This window comes from Balearica regulorum, chromosome 3, assembly GCF_011004875.1.
Source record: "Balearica regulorum gibbericeps isolate bBalReg1 chromosome 3, bBalReg1.pri, whole genome shotgun sequence".
NCBI lineage: Eukaryota > Metazoa > Chordata > Aves > Gruiformes > Gruidae > Balearica > Balearica regulorum.
Genome location: NC_046186.1, coordinates 11,800,193 through 11,821,441, shown reverse-complemented (window position 1 = coordinate 11,821,441; position 21,249 = coordinate 11,800,193). Strand labels below are relative to the sequence as shown.

Below are 21,249 nucleotides of genomic sequence, written 5' to 3'. Positions count from 1 at the left end.
ATAAAATAAGGGAGAGGGGGAAGGAACATAAAATGAGGAGGGAAAGCTTATACGTAAAGGAAAGATCCAGACTTTCCAAGACTGGTAGAAACAAGCACTGAGTAAATAGCAAGATACCAGGTTACCTCAAAAAAAAAAAAAAAAAAAAAAAAAAAGAGTTCTGAATATTGACGGAGAGGGTTTGCTAGGGAAGACATCAGAAACCGAATGAACACGTATGTAGTCCATGCAGACTTGCCTGTAAAATAACGATTTATTTTAATACTTAAAAAACCACACACAATCCAGTGATAAATGTCAATTACCAATAATCAGCATAAAGTGCCAAACAGCCATACAACTTTTTTTTTTTTAATAAACAAAACTTACTGGAATGTCTCTTAATTTGAATACACTGTTCAGAAAGCCAGCATTTAAAAAAATATGCTCTCAGGTTGAGATTTGTTCTCTCTCATGAGGACACATGAAGACTTTAAAGTACCACTAAAACCATGTTGTGCATACCGTCAGTTTGACGTATTGCCATCTTTCTTTCGTCTGGATTTTTTTAAATAAGTCCACAAGTTACAAACCTCCTCACAGCGCACCAGACCACAAGGGGGGAAAAAAAAAAAAAAAAAAAAAAAAAACCAAAAACAACGGTCTCCATGTTCCATGAACATTGATTTGTTCTGAACACCGGGGACCCGCAGGTTTAAGATCTGGATACATTTTCTAGCGCATGATAAGACTCCCCACTTGAGAGATTTAGGTCATTTCCAAACATTAATTTTCTTCTCCTTTTAAGAAAACAAACTAGCAAATGAGATTTGCAAGTTGCCTTTCTCCTTGTCCTAATGGTGCTGTGATGAGAAACCACCGTTTCTGTACTTAATCGTCTTCCGGAATTCTCTGTATTTCCTGAAGTGTAAAAATAAGAAGCTTTATACAGTCAAAAAAAGTATAAAATAAAAGGTTGGGGTTTTTTAAGTAATACTTTGGAAGCTACGATTTCGAGGGGTTTTGTTGGGATTTGGGGAGGGGGGTACTTGTGGGTTTTTGTTTGGTTTTAAAGAGATTCCTGTCCAACACGTGAGCACCACCTTTTGGCATAAAGTTTATGAAAGCCACACAAGTCAGCTAGCATTCTCTGCATCATTCATGTATATTTTAAATGCAAAATAATCTTTTCACCCACAACTTAGGAAGTTAGTTGCTTGGGCAGGGAGGGGGTGGGGTGCGGATTTTCCTCTTTTTAAAGTACAAACAAAAACAAAACACAAAGTTCAGTGCTCCCATCCTGAAAGCTTTGTTTCTGCTCTGGTTTTGGTGTAAAGTCTGAAGGGGAGGAAAAGTTCATACAAGTTGGAGATTCAGCACTTAAGTTTGGCAGGTTTCAGTTCCTTTACTTGCGTGTGCAGTGTCTTGTGGACAGCTAGCGTTCTGGACTGGCAAAATCCTTTCCCACATTCTTGACACTTAAAAGGCTTTTCTTTAGAATGGATATATCTAGGGAGAGAAAAAACAGTCGAGATGTCAGAAAAAGCCAGCCTGAACTCAGCGGTAATCTACCTGATGGAGAACATGCTGGAGTTTTTGCACCTACTGCTGAGACAGAGAGTGCTGGAGTGCGGCACTTGGACGATCATGAATATGTGTGTGCAGGAGGAGACGAGGATGTTGGAGGGTTACAAGGGTGCCTTTCTTAGGGAGAAAGAGCTTCTCTCTAACTTTGAGGTCACATGGCTCGGTGTTTTCATGACACTTCTGAATAGTCACAAAGGAGGAGGAGAACACAAGACAATGGAAACAGAGGGTGAAAATGTCTACGGAAGCTAAAAAGGAGGCTGTGCAAGTAATTTTTGTGGGGTGAGTGAGTACAACAGACCTGTCTTCCAAAGTGAGTGATCTGGGCTCCTCCACTGGCACTGGGCAGAGGAAAACCTAGAGGGAACACTGACGACTGGCCAGGGACATGACTTTTCTTACAAGCACTTTCATGAGAGTAGGTGGGTAACTGAGAGAGTATGGATGCACAAGGGAAAAAGGACTGGAGAAGAAGAATTGTTACCTGTGATCCCTCAGGTGATCCTGTCTTCTGAAGGCCTTGTGGCAAATGTCACACGTGTAGGGCCGTTCATCAGTGTGGGTTCTTTCGTGGATCAAAAGGTTGTAGGACTTGGTGAAGTGCCTGCCACAGAATTTACACACGAACTCCTTCTTGGTTTTGGACGGTAACCTTCCCCGTGTGGGTTTCTTCTCTGGAGAGAGTTTAGTCACCTCAAGCAAAGAGCCCAGCCCTGGGGGTGAGCCCTGACTGTCTGCCTGTACCAGTTTAGAGTGGTCCTCTTGTGTGGCAGCCACTGCTAAGTTGGCAAAGTCGAAGCGGGGTTTGGCTTTGAGGGTCACATTGGTGGCCTCTTGCTTGGGCTGGATGACGTGTGGGAAGAGTGGGAAGGTTGGCAGCTGGAACCGTGCATCCACCAGGCTCGACACGCTGGGCACCTTGGAGAAGGAAGACCGGGGCAGATGCATGGCCGGGTACCCCAAAGTCCACTGGTGCAGGTGTACGGCGTGCAGGGCGCTGAAGCCATAGAGGTTGGAGAGGTGGTCAGAGGGCACAGTGGGCAGCCCGTTGAACGCTTGCAGGAAGGAGTAGTTGGTGAGCTGGAGGGAAGGATGGATAGGCACTGGGGCCGGCAGGGTCTTGCTTCCCATAGTGGCCGCGCAGGAGGATCTTGGGAACAGGGGAGGAAAAGATCTGGAAAATAAAGACGGAGGGGGAAGAGGGAGAGATAGATTTATATGAAGATATAAGCAGAGCGAATTTCTCACCTCACCCCTCATTAACACCTTTCACCAAAGCCACAGGAGGACACTGCGTTGGACTTTGAGAGGCCTGACCAGCTCTTGGCTGTGAGTGTATCCCCACAGGTCTCCAGGCTCTCCCTCTTCCCATCCCTTGCACACAAAAGTTGTACCCCATCCACAGTCCCTCACATTCACTCCCTCACAGCATTCCTGTGCCAGGTAGACCTCCGATGACCCTCTGCACAGGGACAGTGAAGAGGTGCCATTTTGGCGCACAAAGCTGAGGTTTCTCCCATGTAATTTAAAATCTCTTCCTGGGCATCTTCAGCCTTTAGAAAATGGTAGGACACTGCCTACTATGTCTGTCCACAAAAACTGCCTTTAGCCCTGACCCTTGAGGTGACACAGGAGGAGACGCAAAGAGCTCACTGCCTGTGGGTCACTCACCTCCCTGAGGTCTGGCCTCAGCCAAGCCCCTGCCTCTGGGCTGGTGGAGGCAGCTGGGTGCTTAGAACTCATTAAAAAAAAAAGAAAATCCCTGAATTTCTTTGAGGGGGGGGAAGGGTAGGGGACACACACAGCCAACAGCCCTCCCTCTTATGTACCGCAAAAAGAAATGGGATCTGGGTGGCAAATCTGAAGTGCCATTTGCTCTCCCCAGAGGGAAGTGCCTGACTTCAAGCCCACATTCTAATCTAGGCAATCGCTTAATTAGAAGCCTTCAAAAGGCAAAAAAGCGAGGGCTAGAGGCACCCTTCCCGTGGGGACACCCAGCCCGCCAGCTGCAGGACTGCAGGGCCGTGGTCCTTCTCTGGGCTGGGTGCCACCACTTTGCTCTGTGTTTCAGGGTCTCACCAAGCCCCCAGCCTCTCCTCTGGGCCAGATCCCTACCCATTCCACCCCACAAGGCAGAGGGGACAACGATACCAGGCAGCAGCATCGAGGCACGTTTGGCCCTGCCTGCAAATTCAGCCCCAGCTACTCTCAACCATTTGGCAGGAGATGCCTCCCAAGGGCTGGTGATGGGGACGCAGCTTGTCCTCTTTGTGGGTGCAAGAAAGTACCCGTGGCTTTTGGAGGTGTCAAAACCCTGAAGCCCAGGGACCCTCCTCCTTACCATAGCCCAAAGCTTGCGCTCACTTTCCCCCAAACCATCTCAGATTTGCCCTCAGTTGGGCTGCTTTCCTGTAGGGTCCTCCTGGGGTCCATGCAGGGTGCCCATAAGATCCCACAAGTTCCTTGCAGGATTCCCACAAGATCCAAACAGGGTGCCCATAAGATCCCTTATAAAATTCCTGCTGAGTCGCCATAGGATCCCTACAAGATCACCACAGGGTCGGGGCAGAATCCTTGCAGCACTCAGCCTGGAGGGCCAGTTCATCCCCATGTGAAGAATAAAGCCCTTTTGGAGAAAAGAAGGCAGCAAAATGCTGTAGAGCTGTAATTGTCCCTCTGGGCTGGAGGGGTGGGGAGGTGGAAACTGGTGGCAGAAGAGGTCTAAAGACCAAGGAAACAAATCTGATTTATACGTGGGCTGTTGCCTGTACCGAGGAGCTGAGACTGGGAGGGTGTGAGAGGGAGAAGCTTACTCTGAGCAGCTCTACATGCCAGGTCCACCTTTCACACCACTTTACATAAATCAGCAGCAAGAGACTCTCAAACCTTAGAAGAATTCCATCGCGATGACCCAGAATAAGAGATTGTGACATTTTGCCTTTTTTAATTGGATACGTTTTGGATAGTGGCTGATTGAAAAATGCACACATTGCATTCTTTTACCTCTCCTCTCTTCCCCCCAACCGCCCCCTTTTTTTTTTAAAAAAGAAAAAAAAAAAAAAAAAGAAAATTAGCCCGATGAACCAACCAGACTGTTTTGTTGTTCAACTGGGGAAATGCTTTTTATTTTGTTAGTACTGTCTATACGCTAGGCGTGTCCACTTCACAGCACAAATGCCTCAATCGATGACCCCAGGAACAAAGTACATGGAAAACACTCTTGTCCGGGTACCTGAAATGTCTCTTTCTGTCTGGTACAACGTCTCCATGTCTGTTTTCCTGTCTAGGTAGCCCCCAGATCTCTCAAGCATGAAACATGCTACTGCAAACTGAGTTAATTTCTGGGCTTATCCCTCTTTCTGTCTTTGTATCCTTAGAAAGCATTTAACATGGAATATATAAGCAAAAATCTACTATGTCAATTTGGGTAAGTTCTTGCTCGATAACATTTAAAAAATTATCTTTCGATTTCTTAAACGAAGAAGGAGGCAGAAACCAAGGAGGAACACAGTCGGGTTATAATAGCATCCGTTATGCCCGCGGTTTTTTGCTAGAACAGTTCTGTTATTATTTCCTTTTTTTTTAAAAAGAAAGAAAAAAAGAAAAAAGAAAAGAAAGAAAACAAGGGAAAAAGAAAAGGGGGGGGGGGGGGGAGAAGAAAAGGGGAGGTGGGAGCAGAATGTTCACGTTACTACAAGTTTCTTGGCACTTCTCCAGAAACGTAAGCTACACTTTTGCTCTGTGCGACCGGGATAGTCAAAAATATAGATGAAGAGCAGAGTATTTCATAAAGAAGTCCCCTCTCTTCGGGACATCAAAGCGAACGTGTTTCACAGCGCAGTAACTCTCCGCTCTCCCGCTTGCCCGCAGAGAGATCAATGTTTCTTTGATTTCGGTGTCACCTCCACCTTTAATTCTGTTTCATGTAAACAGATCGTTATCGGGGCTTCTTTTTTATTTTTATTTTTTTAAAGAAGAAGACCCTTCGAGTTCTCTGCTTGAATTCCCCCATCACAATAAAACTGTGCGGGGTTTTCTTTTTTAACACAAACTAGCTCGGTGAGTAATTAAGAACAAACCACTTGTGTTCTGACTGAAACAAAACCCACTCATGCCAAGATAAATTTACCCTGCAAAATAGGATCATAAACTTGAAAGACTACATCTGTCTCCAGTTTTCTTACCCTTTGTCCTGTTTGAAGATACGGTAATGCTATTGTCCAGTTGCCATTGTTTTAAGACCATTGTAATCTTAACCTTCCAGATTAAATCCTACCTTCCCTATATGCAAAAAAAAAAAAAAAAAAAAAAAAAAAGGAAAAGAAAAATCCAGCCGGTTTTTTGCTGGTAACATAGCAAGGGGCGAAATTACATGGTTTTGAAGTAATCTTGTGGCTAGTCGGTATTTTTCCTTTCCACCTAGAATTATCAATTTCCGATGTGTCCTTTGAAAGGGATATTTGTTACATTAAGTACCTGACTCATAAATAATGAGGTTTGCTAATTAGTTCAACATGGGAGAATGGAGGAGGTAAATTACCCTGAGAACGTTGCTTATTTTTACAAACATGACAAAGTAGCGGGCATAAAATGCTGCATTCTTGGGATAGCCTCAAACTACAGCAATCAGGTTCATCTGTCAAAAAAAAGTCCCCCTGTTTTGCCTGAATCCTTTAAAGTCTGGTAGCCCTGTCCTTTCGGCTGCATCGCATCGGTGTGCAGCATTTTGCCACCAGGTCGGCTACTTATTTTGTCCTCTTTGAGGGGAACGAGATTTTCCCTTCCTATCAGTTTAAGTGAGGAAATAGAGCTTACAATTTATCTGTGTTTGGGAAACTAAGTGGAAAGAGAATAAAATTGCCCTTTCGCTCCGCATTATTCGAGCGTAGTGCTCTTGAGGAATAAAGTGCATTGTTCAGCACAGATTTATTCAAAGTATTAATGAAGTGTGCAAAATCTATTAAAGCAGGTTTATTCGGAGCTAATTGAGCGTGAAAGAGTTAATTGCTAACATTAATGAGGACTGGAAGGACTCAGTCAGCATGTGCCTTGGATATCTCCGCTCAATCCTTATAAAATCATCATTCACATTTTATCACGAAATCAGTGTTGACAAGTTTCTCCAGACCACCATTGCGAATGTGAATGAATGCGGCGGATTTTAGTCTCGCAATAATAATAATAATAATAACCGGGCTCTGACTGCACCAGCGATGGCTACACTGCCCCGGGCAGTCTTTCTCCAAAACAACAACCCAAAAAAAAAAAAAAAAAAAAAAAAAAACCCCGGGTCCGGATCTTGGTGGGACGGTGGCTGCGAGGGCCACGGGCGGGAGCGCAGCCCCACGGCTGGGCGGGAGGCGGGCGCGGGTGGGTGCCGGCGGGGTGGCCGCAGGGGCCAGGCTCCGCAGTCCTCCCCCTGCAGAAGTTTTTAGGTTGTGTTTAGAGGGGGTGCGTGTGTTTAATCCCCTCGGGTGCAGAAAGGCCCCCAGCACAAGACTGATTCTCGCTTTCTCCCTGGAGAAACGCCCGGTGCCTCCCCTGCGCGCGAATAAACCGTCCTTCCTCTCTCCCGGCGGCAGGGAGGATTTCTTCCCTCTATACTCCTCGCTTCCCACGGCCACAGCGTGCACAGCCACGCATGGGGGGCAAAACCTGTGAGGTGACACCCCCCCGCGGGCACCGAGGCTCATGTCCAGGCCTGGCCGACCGAGGCGGCCCCGGCCCCGGCCACCCCTCAGGCGGGCTCCCGCCGCGGAGCTCCGCAGCGCGGTACTACCGCCGTAGGGTCCCGAGCTCAGCGCTATTTTAGGGGTTGGCCCTTTTTCTCAGTTGGCTTCGGACTTACTAAACTGGACCTACCGTGCACCTGTCCGGGATACGGCTCTCACCCTCCTGCCCCGCTCGCCTTTTATCGGACAATTCCCGCAGCGCTACGGTAATCTCCAAAATGCTCGATTTTTATAGTTTCCCTCCCAAAAGCCAACTACAACAACTATACTCTAATCCTCGGCTTTGCACTGACACTTTATAGGCTCGGCCTCGAGAGAGGCTCCGTCTCTCCCTATGCTGAACTTGTTTTGATTCATTCAGACAAATATAAACATCAGTTTCATTTCTGTTATGGCCTTGGAAGGAAACAGAAAAAGCTTCTCAGACCCTAAAAAACTAAAAATGGAGTAAGAAAGAAAGAAGAGACAGAAAGAACAGAAAGAAGATAAAAAGAAAGAAAATGAAAGAATAGAGAGGAGAGACGCTGAACGTTCAAGTCCATAAAGGAGATTCAGGTTTCTGTTTTACAGCTCGTATGTGTCATTTTTAGCTCGGGTTAAAAACACAGCTCCTCCGCAAGGGGGGATAAACAACTTTGAAAGGGGAAGACAAATCTTTAAATAGCATTAAAATATCCGAGCCCCATGTGGAGGCTTCCCCTAGCCCTCCGCCCGCCCCAAGGAGAACAGTCCTCCTCACGTGAACTACTATTTCCCCGCTCTTCTGCACCATCCAGGGGATGGTGGGAGGGGATGGGGGGAAAGAAAGAAAGGAAAGAGAGAAAAGGAGGTGTTTGGATCGATATCCCCAACCCCCGAGGTTTAGCAAAACAAAAACCAAACAAAATGAGTTGTTCTTTTTATTTACCTAATCCCGATCTGTGCTCCACCGCTGGCAGCAGTTAAAAGATCCTGGGCTAAATTGGAGCTGGTAAAATAAAATAATAGAAAAAAATAATAGGAAAAAAAAAAAAAGAAGAAGAAGAAGAAGAAGAGGTTGGGCTAGGTCAGTGTCTCTGCTGGCCCTGGGGGGGCCCAGCTCTCTCCCACCCCACTGGTCCTCCAGCGGGTACAGGCAGATCCGAGCGAGCAGCAGGGCCAGGTGTCCAGGTGCTCCGGCTGATGGAGACGGAGGTGCTCTGCCTCCTCCTGCTCCCGGCGCCGTCTGCGTATGCCGGAGTGCAAACGCGCCCGGGAGCAGCCGAGCTCAGACTGAACCGATCCCTTCCCTCCAGCCTCCTCCTTATTTCAACCCCCCCTCCCAGCTCCCCCCTCAACCTCCCACCAGACTCCGGGCATGCGCACGCAGGGAGAAAGTTTCTGGCTGGGAAGAACCAACTTTTCAAACCGCTTCTCCTGGAGGCGCAGCAGCCCGGGGCTCGCAGCCCACAAACGTGTGATCTCGCCCCCCTCCCGTCGGTCTCCCGTAGCCTCCCCCGGGGCATCTCCCCGGGGCCCGCTATGTGCGGCCCCCCGCGGCGGAGTGGCCTCCCCGGGGGGGTGGAACGGGGGGGTGGGGGGGCTCGTAGGAGGGGTCCCCGTGCAGCTCCGCGCTGAGCCGCGGCGGAGGGGTGCGCTCCCCGGGCAGCGCTCCGCGGACGCGCTGCTTGCGCCGGCCCAGCCCGCCGCGCCGCCCCGCACCGCTCCCGGCTGGTCTCCCTGCGCCCCCTCCCCGCCGAGCCGCGGGACAGGACTCACCGGGACATGCCCCGGGAGGGTGGGGGAGAAAAGCAGAAAGAAAGAACGAAAGAAAAAAAGAAAAAAGTGGGGGGAGGATGGAGGGAGGGATCTGCTCCCTTCGGGAGGATTTTGGGATCGCAAGTTGTTCTCCCTCTCTGAGAAGATCCTCCGAGAGGATCCCAGGAGCCGCTTACCTGTGTGAGGGGTCCACCCCCGGGTTAGAGCCGCATCCTCCCCCCCGCCCCAGCATCCCTGCTTTCCGTCCCAGCGCCCCTGACCTCGGTGGCTTCCTCCTGTGCCCCCTCCCAGGGCCAGGGACGGTCTCTCCCCGCACCCGGGAGGGATTCCGCGGCGTGCGAAGTCCCGCGGATCGGGAGGCGCAGAACCCTGCTTAGGTCCGGGGGGGGGGGGGGGGGGGGGGGGAGTCAAACTATCCGGGGGAAACAGGCAAAGCAAAATAACCCTCGAAAGAAAAAGGTTAAACGTGCTTTATAATTAATCCTGAGGCCATAATCTCCTTTCTTATTTGTTTTTCTATTCATCCATCCATTCACACTCCTTTAGATCCGTGAAGGGGGAAAAATTGCTTGGGTGTGTTTCATTGTCCCGAGGAACCAGGATAATATAATACGCTAGCGAAGACAGATCCGTCAGGATAACATGGTACCGTGCTCAGGGACACGCATGTGGTTTTTTTATTGTTCATGTCACTGCTGTTGTTACACTGATTTTTGCCCATCTCCGAAGGAAAAACAAACAAACAAATAAAAAGAAAATCAACAAAACAGCAACAAGAAAACGCTGCGTTATCATCTTGCAGAACAGGCGTTCATGAACACGACAGTAGCGTGGCGAATTAAGCCCTAGCACTGCCATTTCATCCCCAAAACATCCCTATTTCTGGGAAGAGTCTGGGGTCCAATACTCCAATACTGCTCACTGCTTTGGGCAGGCGAATAGATTTTCGTCCCCTCCTTTTGTAAACGAGTGGCATTTTTATGAGGCAGAGGAGAAGCAAAGACGTTCCCCTATCCCGACTTCTTCAGTTCTCTCTCATTTCATGTTGTTATTTTCTTTCTTTCTCTCTTTCTTTCTTATCACCCTCCTTCCCCTCCCCCCCAAAAAAAAAAAAAAAAAAATCCCAAACCCCAAACCTAGCACTTTTATTCCTGTTCTGGGGGTCAAAATGTCGAGAGTGTGATCCTGTGCCGATGCTGTAAGTTGATGCCTTCGAGTAAGTTTGCATTTTCAAAAACAGTTTTCTAGTCCTGTTGTCAGAACACGAATGTAAGATCCCCAAGTGTCCCCGACCAAGAAATGGACTGGAGATGTGCTCTTCTAACTGGAGATTTCTCTTCTCCCAGAGAAGTGGTGGAAGCGGGTGCGTGCATTAGTGAAACAAAAATCGCAATTCTCTTTAGAAAAGTAGCAGATTAGTTGAGATGGTAAACAACAGCAGCAATGATACCTGCACGTGCTGCCTTTAAGGGAACAAAAAAAAAAAAAAAATTGCACTTCCAGTTACAGAAACCATCATTCCGGAATAAATACTTAAACATCGAAATAAAGGGCAGTAAAAGACTTCATTTTCTGAGGGGAGGGAGACAGAGAAAATGATTCCCACGCGAAAATAGTTTGTAATCAAAGCGGGTCGTCATTGTTCCATCCCAGAGTATTACTGGAAGCTGTAGCTGAAAGCTGCCTGGATAATGTATAGTCTGATATTTACGTATTTGTTAAAAAATAAAAATATTTGGACTTGTCATCCCACTGGCGACTGAAGTTTCAGGTTAACTGTCTTGTTAAGTGCATTTGGTTTAAATATCTGGTGTTTAAGTTATGAAGGGTATGCTGTTCCAAAACCTTTATTCTCGGATGGATTTTTATGATGTCCCTCGCTAATTTGCATTATGTCAACTTGTAACGGTGGGGAACCTAATACCGGGAACGGGATACAAAACCACTATTAGCACTGACACGCAGGGACTACGCTGCGCTTTTCCACAGCGAAGATCTGCTGTCGATTAGGAATGTTACAACTTCAAGAGACTCGTAAAAACTGAAGGCATCTGCTCCCAAAGCCAGCCACGTTTGTAGGATTTAGATGTGACAGCGAAACCCAATTCGTTTCAAGAGAAATCTGTGGGGTGACTCGGGAGATAGGAGCCCCCATCCCTATTTGCCACCTGCGTCGCCTTCCCAAAACCATCCTGCTCCACGTATCCGCCAAGCGAAGCCCCCCCCCCCCCCCGGCTGTGCCCCCCTTTTTTTCGGGGAGCAGCATCCCGGACAGCACCAGCCGGTCACCACACCGGGGCTGCCTCCCCTGTCCGCGCCCTCAGCGCCGGGGCCGGCGCCGAGCGCTGCCACCTCGCCGCTCCGCCACCGGTCCCCGTGCCGGTACCTGTGCCGGGGGGAGGCGGCTTCGTGCCCCACTTGCGGAGCAAACCGGAGGGGGGCATGGGGAACGCGTCTGAGGGCATTTCCCCTTCCCTCCCGCAGGGAGCTCGCTGCGCTTGTCACCTCATTTCCAACGAGTTCTGGAGTTCAAGGGCTAATCCTGCACAGCGCAGGTACTGGGGATCGCTTCTCCTCTGGTTTAAGCTCCTCTGGATGCCGGGCATCCCTGGATGCACCTACACGTCTGCTGGGAGAGGGCTGCATAGCCTGGCTGGTGTTCCTCTTCCCTCCCTCAGCTGGGGCACCCGGCTTCACCTTCGAGACCCACTTAACCTTTGCAAGCATAACGATTCCCGGCCCCGTTCTATAGCCATGTGCAGGATAAAACTCCCTTTTGCTTCTGTGGGACTTTCTCCCCACCGGGGAACGGCGCTTGTCCCTCGAAAAATCTTTTATTGAGGAGAAACAACCATTCCACTTGCGAAGCATCAGCCGCAGGCGCCTCGCTAGGGTTGCGAGGAGAAGCGGGTCCGGCGGGGCAGGGTGGGGATGTTTGTTTGCTCGGCGGGTTTCAAGGGCTTCATCGCCGCCCGGAGTCCAGCAAACATCTCGCCCCCCCGCAACGCGGCAGTGGGTGGGGGGATGGCTGGTCAAAGCTGCCTCCGGTCGGCAGCTCTGCAGTTCCCAAACCTCCCGGGGGAAGGAAGCGGGGAGCAGGGCAGAGCAGCCGGCTGTGTTCGGCGGCGTTTCCAAAGCCTCTCCGCGCCCGGAGCTGCGCTGGGAGGGACGGAGCGAGCCCCGGCGGCGGACACGCAGGAAAGAATAGGCACAAGTGCACTGCAGCGTCCCCCAGTTGCCTTCACGCCTCCCCGGGCGAGGTGTCCCCCCTGAGACAGCCCCCCTGGTTATCAGTGGCACCTGAGGGCTCTATATATATCCCTTTTTTTGTTTTGGTTTGGGGGTTTTTTATGCTTTCCTTCACTTTGCCTGTTTTTTCATCTTCCTGCGGTTTTGGTGTTGACCGCCGTGAAGGATTATAGCTCTGACCGCCCCCCCCCCCCCCCTTCCCAGGGGTAAACCGGGTTTAGATGGAAACGGGAGAGCCAGAAAGGGCCAGGAAGGGAAAGGAGCCCGTCGGGGCTGAGCCAGAGGAGCGCTGGAGCGCTGGCGGGGAGCGCGGGGGGCGGCGGGGCGCGGAGCCGGGCGGCAGCGCGGGCGCTCCCGCACCCCTTTTCCGCAACTGGTGCCCTCCTCTCTCCCGGCCCCTAGTTCGCTCCTCAGGTCTCAGACTTATTATTTTAATAGCTGCTAATGACAAGAGACGGAAGAATAGCGGTAAACAACGCGGGTGGAAACTGCTCCCGCGGTGCGAGTAAATGCTCTCCCGATAGCAGCTCCCGCCCCCATCCCCCAAAACCAAAATCGGCACAGAGAAGGTTGTTCTGCCAACTTTTCCTTTTTTTTTTTTTTTTTTTTTTTTTAAAAAAAAAACAACAAACTTCTAGGGCTCCCTGAAAATAAAAGCCACACTTTGGAGCATCTCCATTTTGTTAGCGAAGGCAAATCGTTTCCTTGATTTTTAATGCGGTGCTGAGATGTGCCCCAGCCCCTCACTGTATCGCTGCCCTTCGCTAGCGAGCTGCTGCAGAGGGGGGGAGCGATCCGCCGGCGCGTAAGCACAACCCCCCCGTGCCTGCGCAAGGAGTCACGGCACGGCACGGCCCGTGGCCCTTCCACATCGTGGGCTGGTCACCCAGCAGAGACAGACCTCTGGCACCAACTTTTTGCGGACTGGAAAAGAAAATCCAGAGCACGGAATAAAACGATAGGGGATTTGTCTTCTTCAAGAATTACAATGGATTTTGCAAGCAGCTAATTAAGTGCCAGATCTGCCCCCACCCCACCCCCATACACACACCCCTTGTTTGCAAAGTGGTGTGAAGGCGGTTGTCTAAATGATTCCACTTTAACTTCCAGCCCCTTTAGCTCACTAATAGTGCCGTGGTGGTGCTGCTCACACTGCTGCAGTGAGAGTCAGCATTTCCATTATAATTTCCTATTTTCAGGAGTTTTTACAGTGGTCATAAAAATTCAATCCAGGCTCAAACTTGGCATCCCAGGGCTCCTCCCAGGAGTCATTTCTTTTTGTTGTATTTGAAAGAGGAAACCATTTATCTGTTTTTACATTACAAGAGAGCAACAAAAGGAAGCGAAAGCAGGGTTTGGAGAACATTTTTGTATTTTCTGTTGCTCGTTTTTCCTCAGCTTTACAGTATCTGCCGTAGATGTTAAAGGAGTACAGTACACAATAATTAATAACACATGAAAAACCATCAGGTTATAGAGAAGCCAGACTCCACAATCAGAACTGGTCATATGAAATACCCTTTATCATTCTAAACTGATAATTTGATAGCAGTACATCCAAAATGTAATTTGATGCTGCAGGTCACCTTGGTTTAAAATGAACTGATCACTTTGGAAATCTGAGAAAGTTTATGTATGTGCTCATATTTAAGAAGAATTTCCTAAAAGTACAGATGTTTTCACTGCAGATTTGAGGGGTCTATCCTCCAGCCCTCTTTGTGCAAGTATATGTATAGCAGTCAAATAATCTTTGGATTTAGGTGTCCCTAAGTATTCATTTATATGATGGATTGTAATGGCTATATGGTTCCCTTGAAACCATTATATTCTATCAGGTCAAAACCAGCTTCTTAAAAAAAAGTTCATTTAATACAAGGGTGGCTGGAATGATTTGTGTACCTTGCATTCACTCACATATAATTCCCATATCTGCTGGAAATTGAGTAAGGATTTAATGACCCCACAGGAACTGAAGATTTTGGTGACATGACCTCAGAACAGGCCTATGAGACAAAGACCAGTGTGAATTGGGACGCTCAAGTGGAATGCCAGCAAAGCCTGGACATCACATCATTTTGCTGTGGATTATGCCTATGTCACGTGTTTCACAGAGAAGTCCTTTCTCCACTGCTATAAAATAGACATTTCTACTAGCCTGGAAACTTAGTAGGGGTATCCTCCAACTCATCCAGCTCGGGTTTGGCTAGGAAAAAGGATCACAGAGTGATATCTCACAGAGGTGAATGAATTGTTTCTAGGTGAAAAAAAAAAAAAAAGTGGGTATGGAATTAGAGGTACATATGTATACATATATATGTATGTACATGTAGAAAAAAAAATTACCTTTGTATGTATTTGTAGACACAGGGAGGGATTAAGACAGACAGCCTTACAGTATGCACGATAGAATAGGGGTACAAGCATATTGATCCAAGGAATGTCAGCCACCCTTATCTTTTGAAATTTTTGGAATAACATGTATTTGATAAGGCTTATAATTACTATAGCTAACAGTTAAAGTAGGAGTCCATAGCTTTTAGTGAATGAAGGCAACATTTGCTTGCCATGGTCTGTCAAACACAGGACTGGAATCCAGATTCCACAAGATTTATCTTCCCTTGAGGAATTTCATCACAGTGACATTGGGCTAGTAACCTTCAGTGGATCCAGCACTTCCCAAAAGCAGAGGAAACTCATTCTCTGACTTCACTTATACCTGTAACTCAGTCCAGATGTGTTACTCTTCCAATTAAACTGTTGCACCTAATTTAGGAGTGTTGGCTCTCAGATTCTTCAGAAAGTGGAGGTAAATCCAACCCACGTTGAGATCTGATTCACATTTCAGAGAAACCTTTCTTTTTTTGATTGACCGTATGCCAACACATACACAGAGCCAATGGTCCCTATTTTAGGCTTCTTAATTCCTTGCCTGAAGGCAAGTGGGATGGATATAAGTCTTTTCAAGTTCTGCATTTTTGCCAGGCTTTATCTTCAGTAGTTGATAGATCATACACCTACATGACAAGAATCTTGTTACAACTGAAAAATGAAACCTTTTTTTGTGTGCAAGAAGTGGTTGGAAAAGCTTTTCCCAGGACTTATCACAGCAACACTTCATGGCAGCAATTCAGCATCTTCTCTGAGCTTAGCAGGATTGGAGATAGCAATACAAACAGGTTTTATAATTATTTGAGATCTCCTTCTGGCTTTGTTCACTTCATAGATCCTGGGATAAGTAATGAAACAAGGCTCTAAGTTCATTCAATTGCCAATACTCCTCACCCTGGTAGGCTGGCTGCCAGACCCCAAAGGCACATTCAGTCCCTGTGCAGTAGCACGAGGGGCAATTCAACCAGCGTTTGTGCCACAGAACTCTGACCCTCTTCTCTGCAGTGTGAGCATTAAGGCATTTTGTTTCCGTTCCTTTGATGCACCAACTGCCATGCCTGTTCAGAACAGAAAGCAGAGTGAAGAAGTGTGCGGCACTGAAGATTGTGAAGATCCTATGCAAACCCACTCTGCAGCCTTGGACAGGCTTCTGAAGCAGCTCCGCTGTGTCGGATCTTTTGACTCACAGACTACAGTTCAGAAATGTGGGTGGTATTTTAAATATCCTGGGCCTGGGCCCTGGAAAGCCTTCAAGGGAGGTCAGAGCCTGGCCCAGTAGTTGATGGGGGTCAGCTTTAAAACCAGGTTTGGATCATTCAATATTTCAGTGAATATTTGGGACTGCCACCATTTCAGCTTCTGTACAGTGACAGGGGAATCCGGTACGGGACAAGCACTGGGACACCTTCCCTGCTGCACGCACATGTGTTGTCAATAACTGGTGACCCCAGCACCGCTTCCCATTCAGTTGGCTGCAGCTCTGCAGCTAATTGACCAGCGCTGCTGGCAGATGCAATGGCCAACCCTCCACAGGGGACGAGGACATTTTTAATTCAGTGACATCAGTCTCCAGTCCTCTAAATCACATCTACGCCCCCTGTCTTCTATAATACGGTGATTGCCAGCGATGATTGCCAGCGGCCGGTTGATCCGTAGCCATATACACTGCTAACATGACCGCATGACTTTGAAGCAGCCGTGGGGTTCCAGTTTTCTTCCACAGAAATCTATACGCGTTTTTACGATTGTCTTCCGTGACTATAATATCTAGCAACTGCAGTACGCCACTGCAGATTCAATTTCTTGGTTTGTACTCAGTGGAAAGGTGTTATTTTAACACAAAGTATTATTGTTACTAACACAGAAGTAGTGTCTGGCTAAAGTATGTAGAAATACTGATCTGGCAAGAATTTTATTATTTAGAACAACCCTAAAATGAGGTTTATTGAGGATAATATATAAGAATAAGAATTTTAGTTGTATAATCACTCACAATGTCTTTCCTGTTTTTAGCAGCTTCTAAATATACACCAGCACTATACAAAAAAATGTCATTCCTTTTGTTTTTCTTTTTTTTTTTCTTTTAGCATTAGCTTTTGAAAAGGATATAAATTCCCACTGAAACTACATGGAAATAAAGCCGAGGGATCAGCTAAAAGTCACAAAAGCAAAGGAAGTTAAGAGTCAAGTCGGAAAGACAATTTTCTATCATACGCAGCTATGCTGAAGTGTTAGAGATAAAGGTCATCTAACAGGGGGGGCTTTGTGCTGTCAGGTGATCCTAAATACCAAATATGCTGTAATACCTCGGCCCAAGGGGAAGGTTAAGTACTGACAGAGTTTCAACCCTAACCGAGAACTTCCTGCTATTTGTGGTTTGAGGTCAGACCCTTAAGGTTATTTTGAGATAGGCTTTTGTATGTAAAACTGTAGGAATAATACAGTCAGGGCATTATTGAACAGACGGGACCATAAAAATCTTTTCCGGACACTGCAATCCTGAAGAAAACTCGCCACCTGCTGGCCTAACCCCTCCTAGTGCTGCGCTTTTCTAACCCGCGTTTGCTAAAGTCATTATTTATCAGTTTACAGCAGCTGAAATCCCCCACAGTTCATGCTCTCTCCAGTGAAGCGTTGATTTTTTGGGAGCTTCTGCCTTAAAGGAAAAAATAATTTTCGTCTGAAAATCTCGGTGAGACACTGTTTTGTACTGGCGTTTGAAAATAATACTGATCAAATATTTCAACATGAATAATAGTCTCTCGAGGCTTAAATGTTTTTGTACGGGTGAGTTTTGTTAAATGCTGTTTTAAAATGTATATATCCTCTTTCTTTCCCTTATGATTGCATCAGGAATCTTTGTGGTTTCCTTTGTGATATTTGTGTTGCCACGGCGCCTTTTATTTGCTGTTACTACTTTTATTTGCTGTTACTAAATAGTAACTGGAGATTTTGACATCTCATTCAAAATAGTTCTCATTCCTGTAATGGGAAAGGGAACACCTCTCAACGCTAAAGCTCACCATCTTATGACTTACCTTTTTTCATGTAGATTTTTTGGTAAGCAGCACTAGACTATTTAGTAGAGATAACAGAGAATTTTTTTGTCAATTAAATAGGTCAGGTATATAATGTTACATTTTTTTCTTAGTGTCTGCACTACAATCAGCTAAGGCAGATGACAGATCCCATTGATCCCGATCTGCTTTGAGTAGACCATTACACAATAACCCAAAACACAATGTGTACATTCTTCAGAGATAGTATCGTGTTTACAGTTTCTTGGTGAGGATTGTGAGTGCACAAGCTACGTAAAAAAGATTCACAGCTAACAAGGTCTGGGCTCAGCAAAGGAGAAGGCAGTGAAGCCTGGGTTCATCCAGGCTCCGTGACCAAGTGTCCATGAAAGGGGCAGCACGCAGTGTGAGGCTAGGATGTAGCAAAGTATAGGAACTCATCTGTCAATGCAACCAACAAAGCAGAGAAGGAAAGGAAAACATAGTTCTGCAAAATGAAAGGAAGTGATCAAGAAACATGAGAGACTATAAAACCCCCTTACTTCCAATTTACATTACATTAGAATTTCAGTTCAATACTCTACATCACAAAACTGACAAAAGTCCCGAAGTTTAAAAAAAAAATGTAGGAAACAGGAATAGTGGAAGAATTAAAAAAAAGGATGTATATATCATAAAATACAAGCATAATATTGAGAAACCAAGATGAAAACATTGGCTAGAAGAGCCAAAAGAATTAAAAGAGATTCCTGTGAGTTCACTTGGAAAATAATGGGAAAATAGTCTAAGAAAAAGATGAATTACACAATAACAATTTCTGCTCAGTTTGTGGTAATAAGGATGATCAGAGAACACCAGTAGAACAAAGAAATGCAACTGAAGCAACTAAGGAGAAGAGGTGAATGTGAGCACTAAAATTGTGCTTCTCTAACCAAGAAAGGGGCAAAAGGGGCTATGAATGAAGCGGCCTGGGATTAGGTCAACCACTTCTACCAAACTTATCTATAGCTTTGTTCAAACCACTGGATCAATTCTCTGCTCTGGTATATCCATCTGTAAAAGGTAGGTAAAAACACTCACCTAACTGCCAGGGATTAGGTAAAGAAAAATATTAGTTATTGTATTTCACAGCAAGGAAAATAGCTGCTAGCAGTCCGCATTTTCTTTGACTTGGCCTTGTCTCAGCTACCCTTATATTCTGTCCTAGTTTAGTCACGATGCAATTTTTAAGCAATTTGGGGAGCATTTGTCTGGAACTGTCAGTTTGCCAAAATCACTTCCTAAATTGTACATGTTTTCACAATACCTCGCTCACATAAAGCAGCGGTAAGCTGCTAAACTGCTAGTGTCTCTTTTGGGGCAGATTTGGGGCAGAACCAGAGACGTGGATTTCTGAATTAATGCATAAATGGATGAAGGAAAAGAGCTGAGGAAAAGCAGAGGTCTCATGTCAAACTGAGTACAGTAACCTGTCTTTTGAGCAGGTGGCAGTGGTGCCCAGAGAACAGGGATCGCTGGCAGTGCTAGCTGGCTATGACTTTAATGTCCTTCCACAGTTGTTGACACAAACTCCAGCAGAGCTCTGAATTAAAGTGTGTCAGGGTTTACATGAGAAGGTAGGACACAGAAATCAGTTACAGTGGCACAAACTAAGTTGTCCTGTGTTGATCAGTTGCTCCATAGCAATTACTTACACGCATGCTTTAACTTGCTGTACAGAAAAATTTTAACTTGGATTTCTAACTTTCATGCTTTTACTTGCAGTATACCCATTTATGTCATGGAGACAAGGAGAGCAATATGCTGAAGCAGAGCTGCAAAACAGCAGAAACAGCAGCTGCTGCTGTAGGCTCATATCCTGGAGGTAACCTGTCCATATCTTCACCCCATCTACATTCAAATTCTAGAGAAAGAAATACAAGACAGCAATATAGATGCTAGGACATTTGTGGTTGGTCGAGAAAGCTGAGTAACATGGAAGATCTGAGTAAGAGCGTCTGATATCTCAGCTGAGTATATCCAAAATTAGGCTAGTGACTATCCCAAGTAACTTTCTCTACTCTTTCTGACTCTGATGGAAAACAATTCCTAACTTAACCAGTTGAAGACATTACATACATCTCAGAGCTTGGAGTGGAGCCTCAAAATTGAACCTTACCTCTTCACTACCAGCTGTTCTCTGGTCAGACATCATAACTTCTTCTGGCTAGTTACTAGACTGTGAACATTGCCATCCCTTCCCAAAGAAGAAGGACAAAGCTGCAATCAGGTAATACTGCTTATCTCAACTGTGGATAGTTATCCAAGAGAGAGGTCTATGTTTACATTTCCTAACGTTCTTTGGAAGTTACAGAGACTGACTTTTGAATCATGACTCTTAGCATAACCCTTAGGGAAGGAAAGTAACTTAAACATACAATTGAGACCTATAGTTAACAGAATGAACTAAGGCTAGAAAGTGAACATGAATGGTTCTTCCAAGTCAAGGCAATTTGGTCCTCTGCTCTCTGGGCATCCAGTTTTGTATTGTCTTCTCATTAATTTCTTATGCATCATTGTAAAGCTGCTGAGAATTATTTTGGGGGTTCGTTTGTTTATTTATCCCTATTAGAAAGCCATTTCAGACTCTAGCATCCCACATCTTACATCTCATGGACAGTGTATTATACCCATGTGTTCTTGTGCTAATTTAAACTCTATTTCTCTTCCTTGGTATTCCTCTCCCTTGGCTTTTGTCTCCTAAGGTAAACAAACTCTGTGCAGAAAGACAAATGCTTCATGTCCAGCTTCCTTTTGATGAACCTTCTCTGCATCTGTTTCATTTTGAATTTGTACATAGGCAAACAATACAGATGAGGCCTTAATTGTGGCTTCTACAGCAATTTAAGTGCCAAAGGTACTTGGTACCCAAGATAGGGTATACAGTGTTTGCATGTACAGTCACACTCGTTCATACAAATAAGCTTGATTAACATGCACCATCTGAAATACAGTCCCCTTTGGAGTAAGACTGTGCTATTCACAAACCAGAGAGTTGTACAGTTCAGCTATTTTTTTCCAATTCAATTGACCTAAACAATGTTGTTGGTTACAAATCTGCTTTCTGAACAGATACATCCTGTCAGCGCACACCTCAGTACTTGAAGCCTTGCTGTGAACAGGCCAGCTGAGTCTCTTCCCTCCTAACAGAGATCTCCTTGAGGCTCTCTAATCTCTCTCTGCTTGGCTCAAGGGAGAGGGTCTACTGAGGAAAGAGAGTATGGAAAAGTTATGATCTTCAAAGATGAGATCCTTATTGTGGCTGACCATACCCAAGCTCCATTTCTTCCATTGAAATCCGGACAGTCCTGTCCACTGCATTGGGACTGGTCATGTTTCCATCTGGGGGCCATTAGCCTCTTCCAGTAATGTCTACCTCGAACAGCACAAGGCTAATTCAAACCAAGAGGACAACTGCACCTGCTTCCTCTCAGCCAACAGGGCAGCTGAGCATCCAGATGTTTGTAGCTGTGGTGGAGTTTAGATATTTTCCATATACTTCTCACAGGAACTAACAGTAT

At 46.3% G+C, this 21,249-nt stretch overlaps 1 protein-coding gene across 1 annotated transcript; it reads right to left on the bottom strand.

Annotated features, from left to right (window-relative positions):
* Positions 1–234: 234 nt before the first annotated feature.
* Positions 235–8,563, bottom strand: OSR1 (odd-skipped related transcription factor 1). The gene is made up of 3 exons (XM_075750556.1): positions 8,206–8,563; positions 2,051–2,740; positions 235–1,488 (listed from the first exon to the last, which is right to left on the bottom strand). The coding sequence occupies exons 2-3, from the start codon at positions 2,695–2,697 to the stop codon at positions 1,353–1,355; spliced, it is 783 nt and encodes a 260-aa protein (XP_075606671.1). The 5' UTR covers positions 2,698–2,740; positions 8,206–8,563; the 3' UTR covers positions 235–1,352.
* Between the last annotated feature and the right edge of the window lie 12,686 nt (positions 8,564–21,249).

Excerpts from the sequence above, each read along its gene's own strand:
- OSR1 (XM_075750556.1), bottom strand. The coding sequence starts at position 2,697 with ATGGGAAGCAAGACCCTGCCGGCCCCAGTGCCTATCCATCCTTCCCTC. Across the intron at positions 1,489-2,050 it reads GATCACCTGAGGGATCACAG|ATATATCCATTCTAAAGAAA; the intron begins GTAACAATTCTT and ends TTCTCTCCCTAG.